The sequence below is a fragment of the Leuciscus leuciscus genome (assembly GCF_965113295.1).
Source record: "Leuciscus leuciscus genome assembly, chromosome: 22".
Classification (NCBI taxonomy): Eukaryota; Metazoa; Chordata; class Actinopteri; order Cypriniformes; family Leuciscidae; genus Leuciscus; species Leuciscus leuciscus.
In genome coordinates this window covers 37,732,745-37,760,487 of record NC_138746.1, presented here as the reverse complement: position 1 = coordinate 37,760,487, position 27,743 = coordinate 37,732,745, and the positions used below count along the sequence as shown (strand labels likewise).

The following is a 27,743-nucleotide window of genomic DNA, read 5'->3' as shown; positions in this document are numbered from 1 at the left end:
GCGCTTTGCTCTATCGCTTTTATATTTTATCTTCTATACTTTTATAATTTATCACCTAACTTTAACTTCAAATCAGCACAGTGCTCAAACGACAAAGTTTGGATTACTACAAAAACGCAGAATTCTTCTACCCGACCAGCTTACATTCCGGGGAAAGGAAAACACAACTGCCTACAAGGTTAAGAGAGAAAATGCCTCTTCTGGAATCTACTTGCTGCACTAACTGCCACAGACTTTTACAAAGGATTGCAGTTCTTGAAACAAAGTTATTTACGGGACCACCAAACCAGACGGAACACACAACAGAGCTTCGTCAGGGACACCCTCAGCATATAGCCGGTGAGTCCCATGAAACTAGTGCTCCTCGACAGGTAGAGAAACAAGCCGATCGACTTACAAATCGATGGCACAAACAGGGAGCGAGACCCAAAGGCACTCGAGACATCAGATTGTCACAAGCCTCACATATTACCGCAGTAGCATCCTCTACCCCAGATACAGCTCTGACAAAGATTGCAAAGATTGGTCTCCTACCAACACCTATACATCTTGAGAACAGATTTGAAGTACTAATGAATGTAAATGAGGAACCCCCAAACGTGATGAATGTGATCGAACACAGACTGTATCAGCCAGTAGCTAACACTGATGCTAACTGGCGCTCAAGGTCGAACAGACAGCGGCACTCAGCTCAGAACACAGCCGAGCCCAGGACTCTGATAGTGGGGGACTCCATAATCAGAAACATTAGCAGAAGGGATACAACTACATGCTGCCTTCCACAAGCAACAACTTCTGATATAAACAGGGAACTTCAGAACATTCTAATGAAACATAAGACTGCAAATCGACTCATCATTCATGTGGGGAAGAATGACATTCATAAAGAGCAGTCAGAACTCCTTAAGAAGGATTTCAATGAACTTTTTGAAACACTTAAAAAACTGAAAGTTCAGACATTCATCAGTGGACCACTCCCAGCAAGAGGGACAAACAGGTTTTCACGGTTGCTTGGGATTAATACATGGATGCAAAAAACCTGCAATATAAAAGGAGTAAACTTCATTGACAACTTCAATCTCTTCTGGAGTCAGAGACAACTATTTCATCGGGATGGCCATCACCCAAACAAACTTGGTTCAAGAGTGTTAAAGGACAATATCTACTTCTCCCTCAATCATCCTTCTGCAGTGTGTGCCAATCCACTCAATCAGAACGGCACACACACACCTGGACACAGTATGAATGACCACAGGACTTCACTTCAGAATGGACATGAGGTTGACATATCACACAAGGACAATGATAACACCACTGAGCCACAACAACCTCTGCTCACGGACACAATCTCAGCTGAGCCCTGCCCACAGAGCTCACCACAGACAGACATATTAGAACTGCTCCAAGATTTAGCACCCAAGGACGACTTCCTGGAAAACAGCCAGGGAAGCCAGGACAGCATATCACAGCCTCCTATAACACCAGAGCAACAGCCCCTTTCACCAGACACATTCTCCCTCTCGCCACCAACTCCACTTCTGTGCTTCTCACAGAAAATGGAAGAACTGGTGCATGCTGGAACCAGACTATCACACTCTTTTGCTGCAAGCCCCCAGATATCAACCAAAAAACGTCGGGCACCGCTACCACCAAAGCCTGCGGGCCCAGCTCACCCTCCCCCTGCCTCTGTGAGAGCTCTTCGGCCTCTGCCACAACGCCAGGGCCCACACCCTCCTCCATCTGCTCGAGGTCAACCAAAAACAACTGATACCAGCTCTCAGTGATGTATGTCGGGTCCCCGCTTTGATAACAGTAACTTTCTCAAATGTTTACAGAACAAGCGGGAACCCAGTGTGCCTGTATCTTTCTCTATTGCTGTTCTATTACAAGATAGAAAGTCTAAGGCCTTCAATAGCCGTACAGCAAACTCAACTAATCTGATGCCTATTGCACGTCTAACTAAGATTGGTGTAGGGAAAAAAAGTAAGACTGTTAAGTTAGCAATTTTAAACATCCGCTCACTTAAAAATAAATCACTTCTAGTCAATGACTTAATAACCACAAACAACCTGGATTTTATGCTTCTAAATGAAACCTGGCTAGAAGACAGCTGCAGTGCAACAATCCTCAATGAAACATCCCCTCCTAACTTTACTTTTATGAGTGTCTGCAGAGCTGTTAAGAGAGGTGGGGGTCTAGCTGCTCTTTTTAAAGATATTTATCAATGTAAGCAAATATCATTTGGGAACTACTCGTCTTTCGAATATCTGGGTATTGTATTAAAAGGTGCTCCACGCATTTTACTCATCATTATTTACAGGCCTCCAAAATATTCTCCAGCCTTTGCTGAGGAATTTACAGAACTGTTATCAACAATTACCTCAGAGCTTGACTGTTTTGCCATTGCTGGAGATTTTAACATTCACATAGATAATGCAGAAAACAATATGGCAAAAGAAATCAAAACTGTTTTAAAAACTTTTGATCTGACTCAGCATGTACATGGACCCACACACAATCATGGACACACTCTAGATTTACTTATCAGTAAGGGTCTAAACATTTCATCGATTGTTATTAAGGATGTAGCACTGTCTGATCATTTCTGTATTTTCTTTGATATATTGATCTCTCCTGCCAGTGAAGCTAGATCTGTGTCTGTCAAGAAGAGATGCTTAAATGAGAACACTAGTGTACTATTTATGAAGGCTATATCCTTAACACCAAGCATATCTGCTGACTCTGTTGATTTTCTCCTTGATTCTTTTAACTCAAAAGTTAAAAGTGCAATTGATGATATTGCTCCTGTGAAAGTCAGGAAGAAGAGTGGCAGACAAAAAGCACCTTGGAGAAACTCAACAGCAGTGCAAAATATGAAAAGACAATGCAGAAAAGCAGAGCGCATGTGGCGGAAGACAAAGCTTGTAGTCCATTATAACATCTACAAAGACAGCCTTCATGCTTTCAATATGGAACTAGGCAAAGCTAGACAGACTTTCTTCTCAAATATTATAAACTGCAATTTAAACAACACACGCACTCTTTTTGCTACTGTAGAGAGACTGACAAACCCCCCAAGCCAGATTCCCAGTGAAATGCTCTCAAACAGCAAGTGCAGTGAGTTTGCTTCCTTCTTCTCTGACAAAATCAATAATATCAGAAAGGTGATCAGCACATCATTGAGTTGCGCTGGGGTCAGACAGATCAGACCACCTGAAAAAGTAGTAACTTTGTCTGATTTCAATAAAATTGATGGCAAAATTTTGGTAGAAACCATACAGCACCTTAAAACATCAACATGCGCTCTTGACACACTTCCCACATCTTTTTTTAAAAGTGTGCTAAACAGTTTAGAAGCAGATCTTCTAGAAGTGGTAAATGCCTCACTTCTCTCTGGGAGTTTTCCAAACTCCCTGAAAACTGCAGTTGTCAAGCCCCTCCTGAAAAAGAACAATCTGGATAAGACCATATTAAGCAACTATAGACCGATCTCAAATCTTCCTTTCATAGGCAAGATCATAGAAAAAGTTGTCTTCAATCAGCTGAACAAATTCTTAAGCTCGAATGGATACTTTGACAATTTTCAATCTGGTTTCCGACCGCATCACAGCACAGAGACAGCGCTCATAAAGATAATAAACGATATTCGCTTAAATACTGATTCAGGCAAATTATCAGTGCTGGTACTACTCGACCTCAGTGCTGCATTTGACACTGTCGATCATAACATACTTCTGGACAGGCTGGAAAACTGGGTGGGGCTTTCTGGGATAGTCCTAAAATGGTTCAGGTCATACTTAGATGAGAGAGGTTATTATGTGAGTATAGGAGACCATAAGTCTGAGTGGACATCCATGACATGCGGAGTCCCTCAAGGCTCAATTCTTGCGCCACTCCTGTTCAACCTGTATATGCTCCCAATGAGCCAAATAATGAGAAAGAACCAAATTGCTTACCACAGCTATGCAGACGATACACAGCTGTACTTAGCCCTATCGCCTAACGATTACAGCCCAATTGACTCCCTGTGCCAATGCATTGATGAAGTCAACAGTTGGATGTGCCAAAACTTTCTTCAGTTAAACAAAGATAAAACTGAAGTCATTGCATTTGGAAACAAAGATGAAGTTCTCAAGGTGAACGCATACCTTCACTCCAGGGGTCAAACAACTAAAAATCAAGTCAGGAATCTTGGTGTGACACTAGAGTCAGACCTTAGTTTCAGTAGTCATGTCAAAGCAATAACTAAATCAGCATACTATCATCTAAAAAATATTGCAAGAATTAGATGCTTCGTTTCCAGACAAGACTTAGAGAAACTTGTGCATGCTTTCATCACCAGCAGGGTGGATTATTGTAATGGTCTCCTCACTGGCCTTTCCAAAAAGACCATAAGACAGTTGCAGCTCATACAGAACGCTGCCGCCAGGATTCTGAGCAGAACCAGAAAATATGAACATATCACACCAGTCCTCAGGTCTTTACACTGGCTCCCAGTTAGATTTAGGATTGATTTTAAAGTATTATTACTGGTATATAAATCATTCAATGGCCTAGGACCTCAATACATTGCAGATATGCTCACTGAATATAAACCCAACAGATCACTCAGATCATTAGGATCATATCAGCTAGAAATACCAAGGGTTCACTCTAAGCATGGTGAGTCTGCTTTTAGCTATTATGCCAGCCGCAGCTGGAACCAGCTTCCAGAAGAGATCAGATGTGCTCCTACAGTGGTCACATTCAAATCCAGACTCAAAACACTTTTGTTTAGCTATGCATTTACTGAATGAGCACTGTGCCACTGTTCGTCCGACTGTACTGTACTGTATTTCATTTTATTTTTCTAAACTGTTTAATTATTCTTATTTCTTTTTATTATTTTAATTTCTTCTATGTAAAGCACTTTGAATTGCCATTGTGTATGAAATGTGCTATATAAATAAACTTGCCTTGCCTTGTCAAGCTTACAGATAAGGCACACATATGATCGCTCCAAAACATACAGTTAAAACACAAGTTGTCACTGATCGGTTCTGCCAAACATTTTTCTTCAAAGTTTTCATCTCTGTCAACACCGACATGTGATGTGCAGTGTCAGTCAGTCGGAGTCATAATATGTACATGTTGTAATTTAACCCTGTCCTTTGAGTTTCCAACAAACAACTTTGTTCATTTTCAATTCTATTTCAACACTATTTCAATTCCCTCAGAATTGACTATCAATGTCAGGCCCAAAATACACATTAAATCTCTTCTTATCAACGGAATAGGACATGTTGGTGACGTAATAAATGTATGAGTCACAGTACAGTCTCTGTAAACACTGCAAATCACATGGTCGTATAGCACCCCAGTGTCACTCTTCTTTGCACGGTCTACATTTTTTGCAGTCTCTCACATCATGATCGTCAGATTTGCAGATGTAGCAGCCTTTACGGTCAGCCCTCATTCGGCCCATGATCCCTGTCTGGATGTTTCCGCTTGCTGTCTGCTGTTGGCACTCTACCACTCACTTTATGCCAGTCGCTCGCTCCCAGACTCACAGATAACAGTCGCCTCAGCTCCTGTATTGTTGGACTAAATTCTTTACAGAAAATAGTTAGTGCCTCAGCAAATTTCTCACCTGAGTCACTTGGATTACGCAGTTGGGCCATGGCTGGTTTATTTCCTTTTCAGCCCACGGTCTGCAGACCATCATCGAACCTTCTGGTCCAGCCACTTCAATCATTGGGAGCTGAAACTCCTTTTCTTCCTCCTCGTCCTTCATTTGGCACCTCAGGCCAGTTCTCATTGTCACTTTAGGTTTCAGTCGGATTGACTCTTCTGAGCGTTCATTGGGAGATGACCTTGTGGGAGTTCTTTCAATCCCCCCTGCTGCTCCCTCGTCTTTCGGTTCTGGTGATGAGGCTCTTGGGGAAGCATGGCTTTCATCTTGGTCACCTCCTTGGGCTTGCGCTTGTCCACTTGGAGGAGAGCAGTCGAGGTCTGGATCATTTTCAGCGCTTGCAGCTCAGCCACAGGATACAGATAGGGTAGTGGTGTTGAAACAGACAGAACGGGAAAAGGGTTAATAGCTGTTGGTGCAGTAAGTTAAGTTTTCAGTGAGTTTTATCTCATCGCTAAATTTTTTATCATCATGCCCTACTGCCCTATACGCTAGTTCCTTTTGCATGCTTTTTCTCTCTCTCCGCTCTGCCTCATTCAACCAGCACATGATTGTTTTTTACAATCCACACAAAACTCACACAACACCCTTTTTGTTCTTCACTCCCCTCTTCTATCGACTCTCGCACCGCTGTCAGCCTAGTGAAACTTAAAGCTCCCTTTTCAGGGAAATCATGGTATTTTATTAATTCTTCATGCTTTTTTCATCAGTCTAAACACCGGTTTATCAAAATGACCTTTTTTGCGCATTTTACTCTGAGATTTCCTCATGATGGTCACTGTTTTCTGTGGGTGTTTTTCCCCCTGTGCACTTATACAGTAACTCCAGACGTCTCTAGAGAGATACATTTTCACCTCAATTGAAAAAGGAGAGCACTTGCTCACATTTTTTATCATCCAGACCATCGGGGTCTCCCCCACTACAGTACCGTGGATTATATAAACCCACCAGACTAGTATCCCCGTACTAGTCACCACAGTGTTCCCTTCACCATCATGAGTCAGTCCATCTTAGGTAACCCTTATAATTTAGACTTTTTCTCTTACCAGTCTCAGCTTACGCCACTTCAGTTCTTTTGATGATTCCAGTGGTGTCCCTCCTGGGCCCTTGCGGTCGGCCTCTCTCTGAAGTTTACAAGGTAGGGCTGGAACTGCAGTCCAGGATGGTCACCGTCCGCTCTCGGGTCCAAGAGGCACATCCAATGAGTCCTGCCGACAACGCCAACTTGTGGTGGCAAAATGTTTTCGATTACTGAATAAGAGACAAACATGTAACAATTGTCTTTAAAGAAAATGTATTCCCTTGCAAGGAAAGGTCAGCAATCATACAGTCATACACAGTGGCTGCAGAGTGTGAGAATGAGAGGAGGGCATCCTTCCTTCTTTATAGTCCTGACTCCCCCAAGGTTATTTCTCTAGGCTAAATGAAGATATGTCTCAGCCATAACTAACACATTGTTAGACTTGTTTATCATATGCTACTCTTGAGTGGAGGTCCTCTGTCTCAGTCATACATTAGTCACACATTTATTATTGTCCAGCCACATATACAAGGTCATACACATACATACATTCATAAGGGTTAATAACAGTTCTTTGTTCTATCAATGTAGCAGAGAATCATGGGACTCCACATGCGATCCTCGTGCATTTTATTACCTTAATCTAATTACCATCATGTTTCTAAGATTCTATGAATATAAGAAAATGCAAACATATAGAACATATTAAATTTCTTCCACAAGAGTAACCAGACGAGTGTGAGGAGAGTAACCAGACGAGTGTGAGGAGAGTAACTCCTAACCCTAACCCTGTTCTGGGTTAGGTTAAATACAATCCGGCCTCTAGCTCATAAATGCCAGAGGAGAACTGGCCCCCGACTGAGCCTGGGTTCTCCCAAGGTTTTTTTTCTCCATTAGGTCACCTGATGGAGTTTTAGGACACCATTAGGTCACTTGATGGAGTTTTTCGGTTCCTTGCCACTGTTGCCTTTGGCTTGCTCAGTTGGGGATATTTTGGGGATATTTAATTTAATTTTATCAATCAATAAATTCCTCTTGAAATAAACTTTGTTGTATTATTTAAATTTAATACTGTGAAGCTGCTTTGATACAATCTGTATTGTGAAAAGCGCTATACAAATAAACTTGACTTGACTTGACTTGACTTGTTCTGTTTAAAAGTAGACATTTCCAGCTTCCTATATATTTCTCAGGTCTGTGAGGCAAGTACCTTATACGCTGAGTTTCGGTTCATTTATGAGACGAGAGTCCAGTTCACGCGCCGGCGCCTCCGTGTCATGATTATCTATTTTCAACTATATTTACTTCTTAAAATTAAAATTAAGATACAATTAATAAAAAACGAAATTCACTTTGAAGAAAGGCTTTGTGCTTTCTGTTTGAGGTCTCTGTGAAAGTTTTTAAGTCGCTTTCAGAGCGCTCACGTCCGTAACGGAGAACTGTCACATCCGTAACATTGTTTTTTTCCTCATAAATGCGAACCCGAAAAATTAAATAAAAAGAATAATTTATGTTCTGTGGAGGCCGACCCTTCTTCATCCTTCTTCATTACTTTTGGTTTGCGCAGTGTAATTCATAGAATTACTAAAAATTATTTTGCCACCTAAAAGTTAAAGATTTTTTGTGTCACGTCACGTGTCTATTTCCCTCATATTAAATATAAAACGCATGTGTAGACTGATATTTTTCTAATGTCTGGACTCCTTTATTAAGGGAGTATGGATATATAAACAGACATTTACTGTAAATATATTGGTATTAAATGCATTTTCTGAGAATTTATATTTAAAGTATTTACTGCAAATGTCACGTCCATAACGCTGGAATTGCCCAATTTTAAAGAATTTATCCTCAACTAGTTTTTTGGTGTAGGTCTACGTATTTTATTATGTTAACTTCAAATAATACTAATAGTAATTTAAAGATATGGTAACCCTACATCTTACACATCACACTCCACTGTTATGCTGGCAATTTCAGTAGATTTACTCACTAACATTGTAGTGGAAACACAATAAGAAATGGAAACTAAAAGATGGTAGTATGGTAAGATGGTAGCAACAGCGCTCATTCTATCAGCTGCAGTTCTGGCGCATCGGTCCCAATAATGTAAAACTCGATGTACATTCACATCACATGTAGAGTTACACTCACAGGACACTGCACTTATTCGCAATCACAAAAGTTCATTATTTGCTCATGCTTTAAAGCTTTGCCGGGTAAACATTTCATTGGCGTTCTGTTCTGACATGATGCACTTTTTCTGAGCGCGTACTGAAGTGCGCGCGCACTTCACTGTCCAAAAGCGCCAAACTGGATTTTTGTTGGGTCAGACGCATCTGATAGCGATGGGGGGCCGAGACCGAGAGAGCTACATGGAGCTAAATGGAAAAAATATGCACCAAACAAGCCACTTTGAAATTTTGCTGTTTTCATGAATACAAAAGATGGGTGACCCTCCCCCTAGACCAGTGGTCTTCACTATTTTTTTCATGAGAGCCGCACTGATAGGACAAAGTCAGTAGGAGAGCCATTTTACCGCAAAGTATAAAAAGTTACATCCAGTCATAAATACCATGTTTGCCTATCAATCTGTCACCCCTGAACATACAATATGCAATGCAATAAATACAAAAGGGTGAAAAAACCCCCCCATTATTTATGATGTATCAGTCAAATTTGTAACTGAGACAAGATGATTTTCTTTAATGAAAAAAAAAAAAAAAAGAAAAAAAAAAGCAGGATTTCCAGAAAATATTCATCCCAGAATCGCCTTAAGTATTTTTTTTTCTACATTAGCCCATCTTGTAGGCCTATCTAACCATCCAAGAGCACATGCAGGGCAACTCCGCAGAGACTGGATATGTTTACATGCACAACTTTTGTTTCAATCGGACTGAATTCATTTCGATTGATGAATCTGAATGTATTGTAGTTTACATGAACGCTAAACATCGTGATGTGATACATGATCGGGTTGATGTGCGTGTTTATAAGTCAAAAGATTCAAATCGGAATATGAACATATGAACCGTTGTGCCGTGCTGTTTGTATTTATCATGCAGTAGAAATGCCCAAAACCAGTCGTCTGTATGTTAATCTGAAACAAGGACTGGTGAGCCGTTGTCCTGCTTCACTTCACACTTCACTTCACTTCACACACTTTATTCATCAGGAGAACAGCTCGTTCAGCGCGTCATACGTCGTCCCTTCAGTTTCGGTTTTCAGTCGATCAAGTTTTTTCATGTTCTCTCGATAAACCACCCCTTTCAATCCGATCGAAATTATTTGTAATAGAGCTGGCACTTTGAGTTTTTAAAGGGTTATGTTAAAGCCCTACTTTATTAATGTTTTTATGAAACATCTGTAGTGAATGCATTATCATATCACCGTATTATTTACCGCCATGCGAGCCACAAATTAAAGCTTGGCGAGCCGCATGAGGCTCGCGAGCCGCGCAATGAGTAACACTGCCCTAGACTAAAAAAAGTTGGATGACCCTCCCCTCAACAAAGAATAAAAAGACATGACCCTCCCCTATTTTCCTCCGGTGGTCCATTCCATAAATACCGAACGGTCCCTAATGATGATCATTGTGACGGAAGTGAATCAAAATTAACTTTAGCTGGACAATAACTTTATTCTAGATCTGCTGTAAAGCCAAAACAATTATCTCCTATTATCACTGTAAAGCTGCTTTGAAACAATCTATATTGTTAAAGCGCTGTATAAATGAAGGTGACTTGACTTTTTCTTTAGTATTTTGCTAGTCAGCTCCCGACACGATGTAAGTGTTGTAATAAATAATAAACCAGTAAATTATCTATCCTGAAAAGATGCTGATTGACAGAGCAAGTTTATTTTTAGAATACATTCAACACTCAGCACATAGAATACAATCACTCCAAAAGAGAAGATGATGACTCAAACACACACACACACACACACACACACACTACGAGCTGCACTGTTTAGTCTTTGGCGTGCGGCCCCTGAAGGATGTGTTTGTTTCAGCGCCATCAAAACTCAATGACTTAATCAAACATCAGTCATCTGCTGAAAAGATGAATTTTTATACCCGATCATACATTGAGAGGGTTGGATCCATTTTGAAACGGTGACATGAATTGTTTTCAATACAGGTAAGTGTCAATTCATCCATTGGACAAACAGCCTAGTATTTAGTTTGCTGCCCGTCTTGATGAGTGGCCTGGCGTATAAGGTTTACAGATTCTTTAACATCTGTTGGAAAGATTCATCGGATTCAAACAGTGAAAGAGTGATTCAGAGACAGTTATTTTCACCACAGAGTCGTGACCTTTAACCCCATTGAAAGTCTTTGGAATGTGCTAGAGACTTTAGAGAGCAGTTGTCAATGCAAGATCTCAGCCAAACATTTACGCAACTCTTGATAAATGTTGTGATGTTGCATAATGTTGTTCAAACATTGCCATGACGAATGCACACTAATCAGAGTGTGACCTTTTTTTGGCCAGCTTAGAATGAAGTTGCTCTAAACCGGTCTAACTTTATCTAGTTGAAAAACACAGAACACAGAATATGCCACAGAACAGCAACTCATACGTCGATTCTCACCTGAGGACCACGTGGAGTGAAGTCAGGGTTAGTGAAGTCAGGGTTAGTGAAGTCAGGGTTAGTGAAGTGCTTTCCCTGCAGCTCTCCCAGTTTTAATGCATGTTTCTTGCAGCTGAAGTTTCCCAGCTCCAGGTTTATGAGGCATTTGTTGAGCTGAGATAATCTCTCAGCGCTGATCCTGAGGAGACACAGAAGAGCAGAATACAGGAGTGTGTCCTGAGCGTTAGACGGGTCTGGCCCTCGTCTGTAGGAGAACGTGACCCTGAACTCTGTGTGTGACGCCAGCGCTGTGTGTGATCCGCGTTCACCAGCTGCAGACTCGTCTCTCACACACACACCTGAGGAACTTGGACAGGATGGTTGATGGCCTCCATGGTGTCCTTGTTCTCCTTATAGAGGACGAATGCTTTCCAGGGGCTTCAGTGGGAGACAGAAAAGAAGAGATGAAAGACACTAAATGAAAAAGGACAAAATAATTAAGCACAGACTGAAACATATAACTGAGTTTAATTGCTTTATTTTATTCTCAAAGAAAACATACATGGTCAAAAGCAAAGCAACAGCTATGCAAGGTTAGAGTACTGATGAAAACTATCTATGAAGCTTCACACTGTACGAGCTTCGACACTTACGCCATATTATAATTAGAACACTTACAATAACTGCAGAAAGTAAATCTCTGTTGAGTCATTAGTATAATTCAATAAAATCAATATAAATTTTTTTAAATCTAATTCTGCCCAGTTCAATATAAATCAACCACATTTCCTGATGTGGACTTTAACATCTTTACAACACACAGTGTTCGGGACCATCACTGTTGTCACCTGGGAAAAGAAAAGAAGCAGACGGCAGAAAACAAACAAAAACAAAAGCCCACATTTCAAAAATAACAAAAACATAACAAAACACAGGGAATCATATTTAATGAAAACTACACCTCGACATTTATCTTGTCAGATCAATTCAATAAGGACCAACATTAATTTCTGTATCACAGAATACAGTATCAAATGTTACAAACTCGTACAAAGAAAATCTGATGATCGTGTAAATTGTAATTACTATGAAAGATAAGGAAAATACTTGTGAGAGAGTAAATTCTCTCCATCACCACTCCGCCTCTCCTACAGCCTTGGAGAACACATAGTCTTTCCCTCCGTAACACATCACACCATCTTTCAGGTAAAACTTCCAGCGGTTTTTGCTACGGTGAATCTATAAAACAAACAAACAAAAAAGTAAACAATTTAAAACATTTAAAATATTATTTCTTTGAAAATGGTTTTGTATGGGAGATTTGTGCCAACTAAAATATAAATGAATGTAGATTTAGTCTGTTTACATTAAACTGAACTGAAAGATCTTCATCTGTCTGTCCAACACAACGAGAGTCACTCAGTATTCTCTGCAAAACTAAAAAAAAATGCCATTATTCTGCACAGGTTTAACCATGTTCTCATTCAGAAAACACAAAGACATAAATAACTACTGCTAACACAGCCAACACAGGTTCTCTACATACAGCCACACTAAGTAGTCAAACTGATGAAGCACCAATCAGAATCTCAGGATGATCACAAAAAGTGACATGCCACAGAATGAACCCTTAACAGTGGTGAAAGAGCTAAAGAGCTGGGACACACAGAACATCTGTTCCTTATGAAATGCGAGCAGCACTAGATGATGATTTATATTTATTGGATTAAAACAAAATCATATATGCAAGTAAAACATGAACTGTTACCTGATTTATGTAACATGTGGTTTCCTACATTGTAGCAGAATGTTTGCAGGTCCAGAGGAATCATGAACGCAAACATCCGAAGCGTGTGCCCCAAACACCGTATTCCGTTCCCTCAGTCTCGCTCCCTCAGTCTCCCTAGCCCTCATTTCAAGCAGACACGCACCATATCTTACCGAAATCTAAAGTCCCTCTGTCTCACCTCCCTTTCCTCCCATATCGCAAACACAATTTCCATACCCATCATCCCTGAAAACTCAACTACCGCCGACCTAGTAGTTCACTACAATTGCACACTCACATCCAGCCTCAATACTCTCGCACCAGTTAAAACTGCAACAGTTACATTCTCCCGCTCTGCTCCCTGTTTCACCCCTGAACTGCACAAACTCAAAAAAGAACGGTGACAACTGGAACGCCTACATAAGAAAACTGGACTCACTGTACACCTACAAGCCTACAAGGATCACAGCCACCATTATAGATCAGCGCTCACATCAGCCCGCACAGCTTTTTATTCTGGTATCATTCACTCTGGATCCTCCAACCCCCGGACCCTGTTTGCCACAGTTAATAAACTACTCAAACCCATTGACAATATCACTCACTTATTCACCATGGACAAATGCAATAATTTCATCGACTTCTTTAAATACAAAATTGACAGCATTCACCAAGAACTTTCTGTGAACATCTCTCCCAGCACAGACCCTCAACCTGTTTCATCCCTTCCATTTCACATCACTGTCCCCTCCCTATCAGTCATTACAGAAACCGATCTCACTAACCATTTCAACAAAATCCACCTCACAACCTGCCCACTGGACCCCATTCCATCTGCACTGGTCAAGCACTGCCTTCCCTGCCTCAGCCCACTCATCATGGTCATCATCAACTCCTCTCTCACCTCTGGAACAGTTCCCTCTTCCCTCAAAGTTGCCGCCATCACACCAATACTTAAAAAACCTGGCCTGGATCCTGACAACCCCAACAACTTCCGCCCCATCTCCAACCTACCTTTCCTGTCTAAAATCATGGAACGCTCGGTCGCCTCTCAACTAAAACATCACCTCCTCTCCAATCAGCTCTACGAAACCTTTCAGTCTGGATTCCGCACTCATCACTCTACTGAAACTGCACTACTCAAAGTAACAAATGACCTCCTGCTCGCCTCTGACTCTGGTTCCCTCTCCATTCTCCTCCTACTTGACCTCTCTGCCGCCTTCGACACCATTGACCACTCCATCCTTCTACAATGACTACAACATCTTGGCATCTCTGGCTCAGCTCTCTCATGGTTCACCTCTTACCTCACCAACAGATCTCAATTCATATCCATCAACAACTGTACGTCTCACACCATACCTGTCAGTCACGGAGTCCCTCAAGGCTCGGTGCTAGGTCCCCTTCTGTTTATCCTGTATATGCTTCCCCTTGGACTTATTCATAATCACGGACTAAAATTCCACAGTCGCAGACGACACACAACTATACCTCAGCACCAGATCCATCACTCCTGCCAAAGTATTAACCATCACAAACCGCCTCTCTGCAATAAAATCCTGGATGAATGCTAACTTCCTCAAACTCAACTGCAATAAATCGGAAATCATCGTCATTGGTCCCAAATCACTCCTCTCAAGACTTCACTCTCTCCGTCGATGGCCATACAGTTACCACCTCTCCCCAGATCTGAAATCTTGGTTTCATTTTTGACCCCACACTCACATTTAAGCCCCATATCCGTCATATCACCAAAACTGCCTTTTTCCATCTACGTAACATTGCTCACCTACGCCCCACCCTCTCCACATCTGCTGCTGAAACTCTCATCCATGCATTCATTACATCAAGACTCGATTACTGCAATAGCCTCCTATATGGTCTTCCTTCCTCTGTTTTGCAAAAACTGCAATACATTCAAAACTCTGCTGCCCGCCTCCTCACCCACACCCGATCCAGAGACCACATCACCCCCGTCCTCCAACAGCTTCACTGGCTCCCTGTACAACAGCGCATCCATTACAAAGTTCTGCTCATCACCTACAAAGCCCTCAATAACTTGGCCCCTCCATATCTCACAGACCTCTTACAGCACCACTGCCCCTCCCGACGCCTCCGCTCTGCCGACTTTAACCTTCTCAAACCCATCACCAAATCAACGCACCGAACTTTGGGGGGCCGAGCCTTTGCTGCTCCCACCCTTTGGAACCTCACTCCCCCATCCACATCAGAAATTCGGACTCACTGACCACCTACAAAAAACTGCTCAAAACTCACCTGTTTCAGCTCGCCTACAATCTATAAATAGCACTCTCATCTTTGTTTGTTTGTTTCATTTGTAAAGCGTCTTTGAGTTCCTTGAAAAGCGCTATATAAGACCTATGTATTATTATTATTATTATATATATACTAATATATATATATATATATATATATATATATATATGTGTGTATGTATGTATGTATGTATATGTATGTGTGTGTTTGGGTTGTTTTTAATGTAAAAAATAAATAGAATTCATATCATAGAGTTGTTTGTGGTGGTAGTCAATTAAACAGTGATGCCACAACCGCGTTGCATTGTGGTATATGGAGCTGCCTAAAGTGTACATATGAAGCAGACTCGCTCCGGGTCGAGGGTTTGTCCATATAAACTTCCCTTGTCCATAGGGTTGCCAACCGTTCCGTATAATACGTAATCGTCCCGTATTTGACACATAAAAGTCTTGTTCCATATTGAACTGATACGGAACGCACTTTGTTCCGTATTTTTGAGAATCAATTCAGTGCAAATCCATGACAGACACATAGCCTCTAATATATGTACTAATTTCTCCCCCTGTTTGTCTATGATCAGCGTAGCGTTTTTAACATCTTGGAACATCATCAGAGAATGCCCTTTTAATTGGTCGTTTCAGTCATTGTGAGTCACGTATCGTAGCAACGATGACAAGTGACAACAGCGGGAAATGTAAAAATGACTACCTCCAAGCAGCCGGCGAAAAAGAAAAAAGAGCACAAAAATATAGAATTGAATGGGAAAATGACTACCTGTGGCTGGAATGCGTGAGGGACAATGAATACAAGGCCAATTGTACCATATACCGTCGCGTTTTTTCTGTTTGTCATGGCGGATGTGATGTGTGTGATATTAAGCAGCTCGCATCAGGAGATAATCACAAGAGGAGCGAGAGGCTGCGGGCACAGGAGGGAGCGATGTCAAGGTTCCTTGTCCGTCAGACGTCTCCAGCGGCTGATATGGTAGGCTATGTAATCATGTGGATTTTAAAACTCAAATATAGTTGATAAGAAAGTGATTATATTAAAAGAGATAATACAGGTTTAGCCTAACATGACATTCCATATACATCTCCCCAGTGTTCCCCCTTGTTGTGTTCCTGTCTCCCGCTCCCTCATAATGTGTCAATCATTTCTGATGGGTTTCTTAAGGTATCTGGAGGAGGGAAATAATTATGGATTTAGATAGCTCAAGGTTTAAAAAAGGGTGGGGTCTATGAAGGGGGTTCGACGATTAGCAAAGTTTATTCAAATGACACTTGAAATTTGTTTTTGACACTTTAAAAGGCTATATTTCAATATAGGCTATCTATTTTTTTCTGTATGCTTAGGCTAATACTTAGGTAGGCCTAACCTAAAATAGGCCTATGTATAAACCCCCCCCCCACACACACACACACACACACACACACACACACACACACACACACACACACAGACTTTTACAGACATTCAAGTCCAACCACCAAATAGTTCATATAACTAAGCCTACTCACAAAGCATAGGCTTACAAATAGTGAAATTGTATATCTCTTTCTTTAGGTCACTGCTGCTGAGCTAGCACATGTACAGTATATTATACAGTGAACCACAATTTGAGCTACAACAGTTCTGACTGTGGGCCTAAGCTCTGTCACCGAACACTGAGCGATTCTAATATTGTCAAGAAGATGTCCTGTGGGAGAACAAAAGCAGAGGCACTAGTCACAGAAGTCACCCAAATGCAGTACAGGAGGTGATCAACAAATTAAAACGTGCTGAGAATCCACGTCCATTCTCTATTAAAACTGATGCTTCTAACAAGGGCAATCGCAAGATGTTTCCCTTGGCTATACAGTTTTTCACTGCAGAGAGCGGGGTCATGAACAAGTTGATAGATTTAGTTGAAAATCCAGATGAATCTGCTGAGGGAATAGTCACTACAATTCTGAGCTCTCTTGGAAACCTGGGCCTGACTTTGGATCATGTGTCTGCATTCAGTGCAGACAATACAAATGTCAATTATGGAATCCACAATTCAGTATTCTCAAAATTAAAAAGTTCCAACAGTGATCTCCTCAGAGGCAACTGCCATGCACATATTGTCCATAATACCATAAAGTATGCCCTGAATCAGCTCTCAGTCGACATAGAAAATGTAGTTCTGAAGGTCTACAGTTTCTTTTCCATCTCTGCAAAAAGGAGAGAGTCCCTGAAGGAGTTTTGTGCCTTTTGTGATGTCGAGTTCCATGAAGTCATGCGCCATGTGGTGACCAGATGGCTGTCACTCAACCCTGCTATCCAGAACTGGACTGCTCTCAAGTCCTGTTTCATTAGCATGGGTGTTGACTGTCCAAGGCACCTGCAAACATTGCTGAAATTAACAAGCCTGATCTTGTGGAGGTGCATCTCCTCTTTTGTAACAACATCCTGACCCTCTTTGAAGAAGTGGTCAAAAAGCTGGAGAGGAATGACACCACATCAGCTGACCTCTATGCCATCATGCACTCTTTTCTGACAAAACTATCTCAGAGAAGAGATGATGGGTTCTATGGCTACCTAACTAAACAAAAGCTTCAGCGTCTTTCTCCATCTGATGCTGATGTTGCCAGACAGGAGTTTACAGCCTTCTTAAACACTGCCATTATGTACATACAAAAATGGTTCAATTTTTCAGATGACAACTGGCTTTTCCATCTACAGCCCCTCTCTCTGACATCTGGGAGGATCTCTTATGATGGCATGGAGAAGATCATTGAGCAGCTTCACCTGGTTAGCAGGCAAAACATCTCCATGGATATGCTTTATGATGAGTGTGTTACTGCCAACAACATCCTAAAGCATCTCACAGAGCATGATGACTGGGTGTCCAAGGGAACAGCAGAGAAGTGGATGGCAGTTCTACAGGCAGCTGATCTCCCAAATATCCTTGCTGTGGTGTCCTTTGTCCTCAGCATCCCATCTTCCACTGGGTATGTGGAGAGGGTGTTCTCGGCAATGAAAAATAAATGGTCAGATGTACGAAACAAATGTTCAGTTGGACAAATAAAAAGTGAGCTGATCATCACTCTGAATTATGAGATGTCTTGTACAGAGTTCTACAGTGCAGCTCTACAGGACAAACAACTACTCGCTGCTGCAAGAAATAAAATAAAAAAGTACACATGGAAAAAATAGCTGCACAATGTGTCTGGAGGTTTATTTGTTTCTGTGAGATTTTCCATGTGCATACATACAGGTGTTGTATTGCTTGAATGCAGTATTTGAGTGCAATATTTTATATTTTCTTTATTAGCTGTTTTTTTAATGTATTATTGTTTTGTATATGTATATATACTAAATGTATATAACGCCTTTTCTGGGTACTCAAGCGCTTTACGTGAAAGGGGGAATCTCCTCAACCACCACCAATGTGCAGCTCCACCTGGATGATGCGACGGCAGCCATACTGTGCCAGAACGCCCTACACACGCACGCACGCACGCACGCACGCACGCACGCACGCACGCACGCACGCACGCGCACACGCATACTGGTGGAGAGGAGACAGTGATGAAGCCAATCAGTATATGGGGATGATTAGGAGGCCATGATGGACAGAGGCCAAGGGCTAAATTTGTCCAGGACACCGGGGTTACACCACTACTCTTTTTCGAAGGACATCCTGGGATTTTTAATGACCACAGAGAGTCAGGACCTCGGTTTAACATCTCATCCGAAAGACGGTGCTTGTTACAGTATAGTGTCCCCGTCGCTATACTGGGGCATTAGGACCCTCACAGACCACAGGGTGAGCGCCCCCTGCTGGCCTCACTAACACGTCTTCCAGAAGCAACCTAGTTTCCCAGAAGTCTCCCATCCAGGTACTGACCAGACCTATATAAAGATCCATTTCATGTATACAGTAATGAATATGCAGTGTTATTTCACATTTGATTACTTTATTCAAATTTCTGTACCTGAAAACTAGTGTTAGACCTGAAAAACTCTAGAAACAGTTTCTCTCATTTGTAGCCTTTTTTGTTATATTTTATTTATTTGTGCTATTTGTAATTTGATTATTAGTTCTTATTTTATTACTGACTGTTTACTTGTCTTTAATAATGTTTTAAATTTACATTTAATAGTAGTTTTGCTGTAGTATCAAAATTGTAATAGAGAATTGTGATATTTCACTGGTGTTTAAACATTTAAACCACTGACCCAATCCTCAGCACTGAGCTCTGCTGAACTAGCTCTAAATATGTGCTGTGATATTACATGAAAGATTAAATATGATAGAGCATAGATTGAACGGTGAAAGTAACAGAAGCTCATTCAAATTTCAAAATGCACCTGCAGACTATTTTTCCAGTCATGAATTTTGTCATTGAGGATTTTAAAAAAAATACTGTGCAAAAATCTCATCGTCTCGTTCTCGTGAACCCGATCTCATGTCTCGTCACACCCGTAGTGTGTGTATATATTCTAATTACATTAATTAACAATAGTCAAGTCAAGTTCCTTTATATAGCGCTTTTAACAATATAGATTGTTTCAAAGCAGCTTTACAAAGATAATAGGAGATTACAGTAACAGAGATTGTTTGGCTTTACAGCAGATCTAGAATAAAGTTACTGTCCAGATAAAGTTAGTTTTGATTTCAATATCCACTATAGGGCTGTTACCAATCCAATGAAATCAGAATTAACAAAATCGATCTTACTAATTAACAAAATACATTTACACTGGAATTATTTAATAAATACATTTGATGAGATTAATTTTTTTTATACAGAAATGTTGGAAAAATTAAGCAATACAATTAGGCTATATGAAACTTAAGCTGCCAGTGGGTGGCGGAAAAACTTAAGTGAACCACAGAATCATTCATTAAACCGATTCGTTCAAACCGGATGATTCGACCATGAATAAAGCAAATTACCACTTTATGAACAGGTCATTGAATCATTTTGAGTCTCCCGGTTTGTTAAAAAACACTGAATCATTTAATAACGACACATGAAACTCTGTACATGTCGTTCAACTGTTCTGCTCTTTTTGGAACTATTTCCGTTAGCAAAACACTCAAAACTGACAACGCGGTGTCTAGAAATGGTCTATTAATATAATTAACTTGCAGTTGAACTTTTAATCACATCACATAAAATCACATGAGCTCGCTTTGGTTTTGCAGAAACAGAACTTAAATGTAGTTAAATAAAAACGAATACATTTATATATACTGGCCGATGTGCAGAATTCAGCATCAGAATCAGATCGGTAAATAAAAACTTGTTTCAGTGAAGCACTATTTGCAATATTATAAAGAGTCTTGTTTTTTTATCGTTTTTACCAAGATTGTGTAAAATTAAGAATGACTTTTTATTACATAGTGATCTCCAACTTCTGAAAGCTAGTGTACATTCAGATATATTTAACACTCATAATTCTACAGGTTTTTTCTTGTGGGCAACCCAATCTATGAACCCATAACAGTAAAGAATCATTCGAAAGACGCCAGCTTATTTTTCCTGTACAAAACGGTACGGTTTTATTTCATAGCTATCATCTTTATCCAGTGTATGATTTGCAAAGGCTGATTTTCAGCTCTTCACCTCATTCAATAAAATCACCCCTAAATAGTTTCTCTGTAGTTTTTACCTTGTCATACTGGCAAACGATGACATTCTCTGTGTCAAAGATCTCTGGGATATCTTGATCACTCACGTCATCTCCAGAGTTCAGCGGATCCTGAGAGAACGCATGAGAAGAAAACAGAAGTGTTCATTTCTTCTCCTTTAAACTGGATCAGACTTTCATGAGCACAAGATTGACAGAATCAGCGTGTGTGAAAATCTTCCTGCTCAGAAAGAATCTGAATCAGAATCAGAAAGAGCTTTATTGCCAAGTGTGCTTGCACCCACAAGGAATTTTTCTTGGTACTGAAGCTTCCAGTGCACATATACAAATACAAATACAACAAGAAACATAGTAATACAAATTCTAAGAATAAAATATATTAAAAAAATAAATAATAAAAATAGTATAAAAGTAAAAAAAGGGGTCACAGTTGGGTTTAGTCTGAATAAACATTTACAGATTATGAACATATTTACAGTATTTTGAGTAGTATGAATAATATAAATATAAATATCACCTGAGTTAGAGAATATTGCACTAGACAGTGGGAGTATTGCACTTACAGGCATATGCCTTGGGGGGCATGTTAAGTGTTCAGAAGAGAAACGGCCTGTGGAAAGAAACTGTTCCTGTGCCTGGATGTTCTTGTGGCCAGTGATCTGTGTCGCCGTCCTGACGGTAACAGTTCAAACAGGGGGTGTCCAGGGTGAGTGGAGTCTGTGATGATTTTACCTGCTCTCTTCCTCACTCTGGAAGAGTACAGGTCCTGGAGGGCTGGCAGGGGGGCACCAATAATCCTCTCTGCAGTCCGGACTGTCCGTTGTAGTCTCCTGATGTCCGATTTGGTAGCTGAACCAAACCAGACAGTGATGGAAGTGCTTAAAACAGACTCAATGACGGCTGAGTAGAACTGGATCAGCAGCTCCTGTGGCAGATTGAACTTCTTCAGCTGGCGAAGGAAGTACAGTCTCTGCTGGGCCTTTTTCACAATGGAGTCAATGTGATTTGCCCACTTCAGGTCCTGAGAGATGGTAGAGCCCAGGAACCTGAATGACTCCACTGCTTCCACAGTGCTGTTCATGATGGTGAGAGGGGGGAGTGCTGGGGATTTTCTCCTGAAGTCCACAATCATCTCCACTGTTTTGAGCGTGTTCAGCTCAAGGTTGTTATAGCTGCACCAGACAGCCAGCTGTTCAACCCCCAGTCTGTAAGCAGACTCGTCACCATTTTGGATGAGACCGATGACGGTGGTGTCGTCTGCAAATTTCAGGAGCTTGACAGAGGGGTCTTTAGAAGTGCAGTCATTAGTGTACAGGGAGAAGAGCAGTGGGGAGAGAACACACCCTTGGGGGGCGCCAGTGCTGATGGTGAGGGTCCTGGATGTGAGTTTCCCCAGTCTCGCTCTCTTATACTGAGACCTGACTTTATTCATCATTCATAGGCTTTCAATTCTAGGGCTGCACGATTAATTGCAATAAAACTGCACGCGATTTGGCAAAGGCTGCGATTATCTTATGCGCAGCTTGTCAGTGGAGTGCAGCTGATGGTAGTAAATACTGCATCTGAACGCCAGAGGGCGCTCTCATGCAAACACGATAAATATGCCCCACCGCAGAAGTACAATAATGCGCATCATTCCAGGAAATCCCTATTGCTGTAGCCAGAGCCGTGGCATCCGAAGCGGGACCAGAATGTTAAGGCGGACTTTTTCGGCCAAGTAATTATTTATTTTTTTCAAAGCAGCAACTTTTTTTGTTGTTTGCTGGCACTTTTATCTGCCTATGGTTATGTATGTACTGTTAAATTTACACAGAAAATAAATTGAATTTGAGAACTTCTTGTGTTATTCTTGTGTTGGGAAATACAGGATACATATGGTATAGTATTGCCACATTAAAAAAAACAACAACCACCAATGTCCCGCTCAATAGTGCTAAATATCAATAAAAATTGAAAAAGGAAAAAGCAAATAAATGACTAAAAAAAAATCTAACACCCAGCAATGTGTAATTTCTTTGCATCTCCTTTCGAATACAACATTCAAATTACTAGACAAAAAATTATATCCTGAGAAAAGTGGATTTTGAGGGGTATAGCTCATAGACCTCCATTCATTCTGCACTCGTCCTGTGAGCGCCCTCATGTGGAGCCAGAGTGGAACTGCAACCAGTTCAGAAGCCGGATGTTTACTGAGAGTGGAAGTTCTCCCCTTATTAGACATTCTCTGCTGTAGCTGAATAAACAGAAGATTGAAACGCTTTGATTAAACACGACTAATAAACACACGACTGCCTTATTCGGTGTCAGAAGTTCATCATCTCCCAGAAGAAGGAGCTCAGCTATCCTTATTAAGTGAGTTTGGAGTAAATGCATGTTATTAAATGTTGTCTGTTGTTAGGGTTAGTAAATGCTTCTCATGTTTTGGAAAGATGTTTGACGCGTGTTGTTTTTTCAAATGCACATTATAAGTGACTGAAACTCACAGTGCTTTCAGAGTGAGCAGCGTTTACAGAGCCGTACGTCACTGACAAGCTGCGCATAATATATAATCACAGCCTTTGCGATTTTAAAATCGCGATAAGCCAAATCGATTTAAGTGCGATTACATGTAAAGTGCGATTCATTGTTCAGCCCTATTCAATTCAAAAGCAATTTATGGATTTCCATAATTATTATTATTTCCATAATTATTTTGAATTCTCAGACATTTTCTTTATTTTTATAACCAGTGATTCCCTGGAGGTTTGTAGTTTTGCGTGGTCCATCCATGGTCAAGCTTTCTCACTCGTAACAACTAACCTGTGCTCTTCACACACTATACACAAGCTACTTTTCTAAGTACAGATATGACACACACTGGCTAGTGGCTTACAGTATAACCACCCCTACAGGTCTAAAATATAAACACTTATAACAAGCTTATCTTAGTGAATCAGAGCAAGACAAAAACACAATTTAGAAGACGGATTTATGATACCCTCACTTACTGTTTAAATTTGATTAATTTTGAAAAAAAGTTAGATAGTGAACCTACTAGTCATCAGCATGTTTCCTCGTACAAGCGTCGTATCGGCACTCGCCCTCTGAAAACTCTGACAGTTAGAATGGCTCATTCTTAGGTTCAGTAACTGGTCTATAGTGTATCGTGTCTGTAAGAGTTCAACTCTCACCGATATCATGATATTAGACCATGAACAAATAAAATGTCTCCACAATCTGCTTTTGAAGAGAGATTGTTAGTATGGTGCTCCACTGCACATTATATCAGCTGCAGCTCTAGCGCCACCGTCACAACACATTCACATCACGTGTTAAACAACGCTGTAAACTGGAACGACCCGCATACAGTTTATATTTCTGACGAAAGAAAAACAACAATAACGTAACAGAAACTTTCGGTGTTCTGCGTCCTGCAAGTGCTTTTATTACCTCTTCCTCTTCCAACTCCTCCTCCTCATTGCCATTGATCATTCCCAGAAACTCTTCCTCTCCAACGAGCCCCAGATCTTCATCATCATCATCTTCCTCCGTGTCGGAGCTGCTGTCAGCGACTCCATCCAGTTGTGTGATGAAGTTGAGCTCCGTCTCAAGCTGATGAAACAGCATCAGTATCGTGTTTGAAACGACAATCTTTGAGCAGAAACATTTATATGGTTTCATTAAAACTGCAAGCCTACATGATGAAAGCGTTATTACTAAAATGAAAATGGTTACTGATCTCAAACACAAGTGATTTCCATTCTTCCACCCTCAAATCTCATTAACATATTTAAACTGAAGAGCCATATTCAGTTACAACCCATTTTACATGCACATTTTTTAATGGATTAGGCAAACACCTTTACCCAAAGCAATTCACATTTAGTTCAAGGTCTACTTGAACTACTTCTACCTTGAACTAAGGTCTACCTCTACAATGCAGCATTCTGAATCAAATGATTCAGAATGCTTCAGCTCGTCTTGTCTTCAACGAGCCCAAGAGGGCCCATGTCACTCCTCTGTTCATCTCTCTGCACTGGCTACCTCTCGCTGCTCGCATCAAGTTCAAGGCATTGACGCTTGCTTACAGATCTATCACAGGCTCAGCTCCTCCTACTTTCACTCACTCCTAAGAGCCTACATCCCTACCAGAAGCCTACAATCGGTCAACGAGCGACGGCTCGTGGTTCCATCACAGAGAGCCACACAATCACTTTCCAGAACATTCTCATTCACAGTTCCATGCTGGAGGAATGCTCTCCCTACCCTCATCCGGAATGCAGAATCCCTGACAACATTCAAAAGACAGCTGAAACCCCACCTCTTCCGTGAGCACTAAACCTCAAAAAAAAAAAAAAAAAAAAAAAAAAAGTCTCTCCTTTTTCTTTTAAATCCTCGCTTATCGGGCTTATGCTACTCAGACCAATGCCTGAACTTCGTATTCTGAGCACTTCTTGCGTTGTTTCTTGCCTCTTCACGATGGCTCGCTTAATTTAGTCCTAATTTGTAAGTCGCTTTGGACAAAAGCATCTGCTAAATGACTAAATGTAAATGTACTTTTTCATGCATCGGTTCATACATTAGGCTGGGGGACAAAAACAATTCGTCTGACTAGAATTGATATTGACATTTATGCATTTGGCAGATGCTTTTATCCAAAGCAACTTGCATTGCATTTCAAGGTACACATTTTAAATACTTATCAGTTATAAGATATAATTCATATTCAATTGCTATATTTTAGTCTTTGCTTTTATAAAGGTATTTTAAAAATTGGTGCAAATAAAGCATTGCTATATTAATAGGGCTGTCCTCGACTAGAGATTTTTCTAGTCGACTAGTATTCATTTATTTAAGCCATTAGTCAACTAATCGCACATTTATATTAATTTAATTACTTGAATATATCCTGGGGGTGGACTATATGCTTATTCCGCGCTCAAGAGCTCGCATAAATCTTGCCGCAAAGCACCGCAAAAGTAATGATTATGAATGTATCAGAAAATGTAAGCAAGGAGACATTTTAATTGTTGATTAATATGAACTAGTGTTTTCTTAGTCAGAGTTTTCTGCAAAGATGAAGTTGACAAAGCTGACTCGCCAGTGGACGCGCCTATAGAGAGAAATCCACCTTTCATACATTTCATGCGAAATACCTCTAGTTTTGTTTCCTTCCAGTTGCGCTCCATTTTTCTGGCTGCTCTCTTAAGGGCCTGAGTGTGCTCGTTGTACCACGGCATTGGACTGTTTTCTTTAATCTTCTTTAAACGCAACGGAGCAACTGTGTCTAAAGTGCTGGAAAAAAGAGAGAGTTAAAAGTTTCTGTCGCAATATCTAGTTCTTCTAAGCTATCTGGGATGCTGAGATGATGAAACTGATCAGGAATTATTAATAAAGCAATCTTTAGTGGCAGAAGTGATAGGTCTCACATATTTGTAACACAGAGTCGGCTTTGCAGCCTTGGCTAAATGAAGTTTACATGAGACTAGATTATGATCTGAGATGTCATCGCTCTGCTGCAGAATTTCAACGGCATCAACATTGATTCCGTGTGATAATATTAGATCTAGTGTATGATTACGACGATGAGTAGGTCCTGACACGTGTTGTCTAACTCCAATAGAGTTAAGAATGTCTTTAAATGCCAGTCCCAATGCATCTTTTTCGTTATCTACATGTATATTAAAATCACCAACAATTATGACTTTATCTGCAGCCAGTACTAACTCTGATAGAAAGTCAGCAAATTCTTTGATAAAGTCTGTATGGTGCCCTGGTGGCCTGTATACAGTAGCCAGCACAAATCTCAAACGTGATTTATCATTTACACTATATATTGCTATATTAAGCACCAACACTTCAAAATAATTATATTTGAAACTAGACTTCTTAGTAATTCTAAAAATATTACTATAAATTACAGCAACACCTCCCCCTTTGCTTTTCAGATGAGGCTCATGTTTATAACAGTAATCTTGCAGGGTGGACTCCTTTATAAGTAATGTAATCGTTTGGTTTTAGCCAGGTTTCTGTCAAACACAGCACATCTAGGTTATATTCTGTAATCATATCATTAACAATAAGTGCTTTTGAAGTAAGGGATCTAATATTCAGCAACCCAAGCTTTATCATTTGCTCATTTGTATTATATCTGTTTTTTATTTGTTGAACATCAATTAAATTTTTACCCTTAGATGGGTTTGGAAGTTTTTTGTATGTCCTAATTCGGGGAACAGACACAGTCTCTATATGATGAAAGCTAGGTGAAAGAGGCTCTATGTGATGGGATTTATCTTACCTCGGTGACGTGAGACAGCTAGCAGACGGTCGGTTTAGCCAGTCTGTCTGCTTCCTGACCTGAGCCCCAGATTGTCATGTTTGAGCTCTAAGACTATGTGCCATATTACTAGAGAAAAGAGCAGCACCATCCCAGGAGGGATGAATACCATCTCTTTTCAACAGGTCAGGGGCCTCATTTATAACCGTTGCGTATGCACAAAACAGGCCCTAAAAGAGGCGTACGCCACTTCCGACGTATAAGTTGTGATTTAAAATTTTAATTTGCGCACCTTCACGCAAACTCTGACCCATGCGTATGAACGTTTTGGAGACGGAGCAGTTTGGCGACACCGATGGTGAGCTGGAGTTAAGTGTCTTTTTGGTCACTTTTAGACAGAAAATCTAAAGAAAATTAAACATTTACAGAAAGATAATACAAATATAATTTCACTCACCAAGCCTATCACTTGAAGCAAATATCCATCCCTTCTTAAAGGGACTATGTGTAGCTTTTTAGGTATTTTATTATCTAAAATCAATATTTTTATTCA

At 40.6% G+C, this 27,743-nt stretch overlaps 1 protein-coding gene across 4 annotated transcripts in view; it reads right to left on the bottom strand.

Moving 5' to 3' along the window:
- The window catches only part of gtf2a1l (general transcription factor IIA, 1-like), a 63,364-nt gene that overhangs the window by 12,777 nt on the left and 22,844 nt on the right, over nt 1-27,743 (bottom strand). The window contains exons 7-12 of one of the 4 annotated variants that reach the window (XR_014201611.1): nt 24,364-24,525; nt 20,956-21,045; nt 12,375-12,506; nt 11,627-11,705; nt 11,289-11,466; nt 5,630-6,922 (exon numbers count right to left, since the gene is read on the bottom strand). Coding sequence is in view for 1 of the 4 variants with exons in the window: in XM_082153957.1 (XP_082010083.1) it covers nt 12,399-12,506; nt 20,956-21,045; nt 24,364-24,525 (360 nt within the window). In the remaining 3 variants the exon portion in view is untranslated. Of the gene's footprint in view, nt 1-5,629; nt 6,923-11,288; nt 11,467-11,626; nt 12,507-20,955; nt 21,046-24,363; nt 24,526-27,743 lie in introns of those variants that run through there. The other 3 variants (XR_014201610.1, XR_014201612.1, XM_082153957.1) reach the window with 3 other exon arrangements.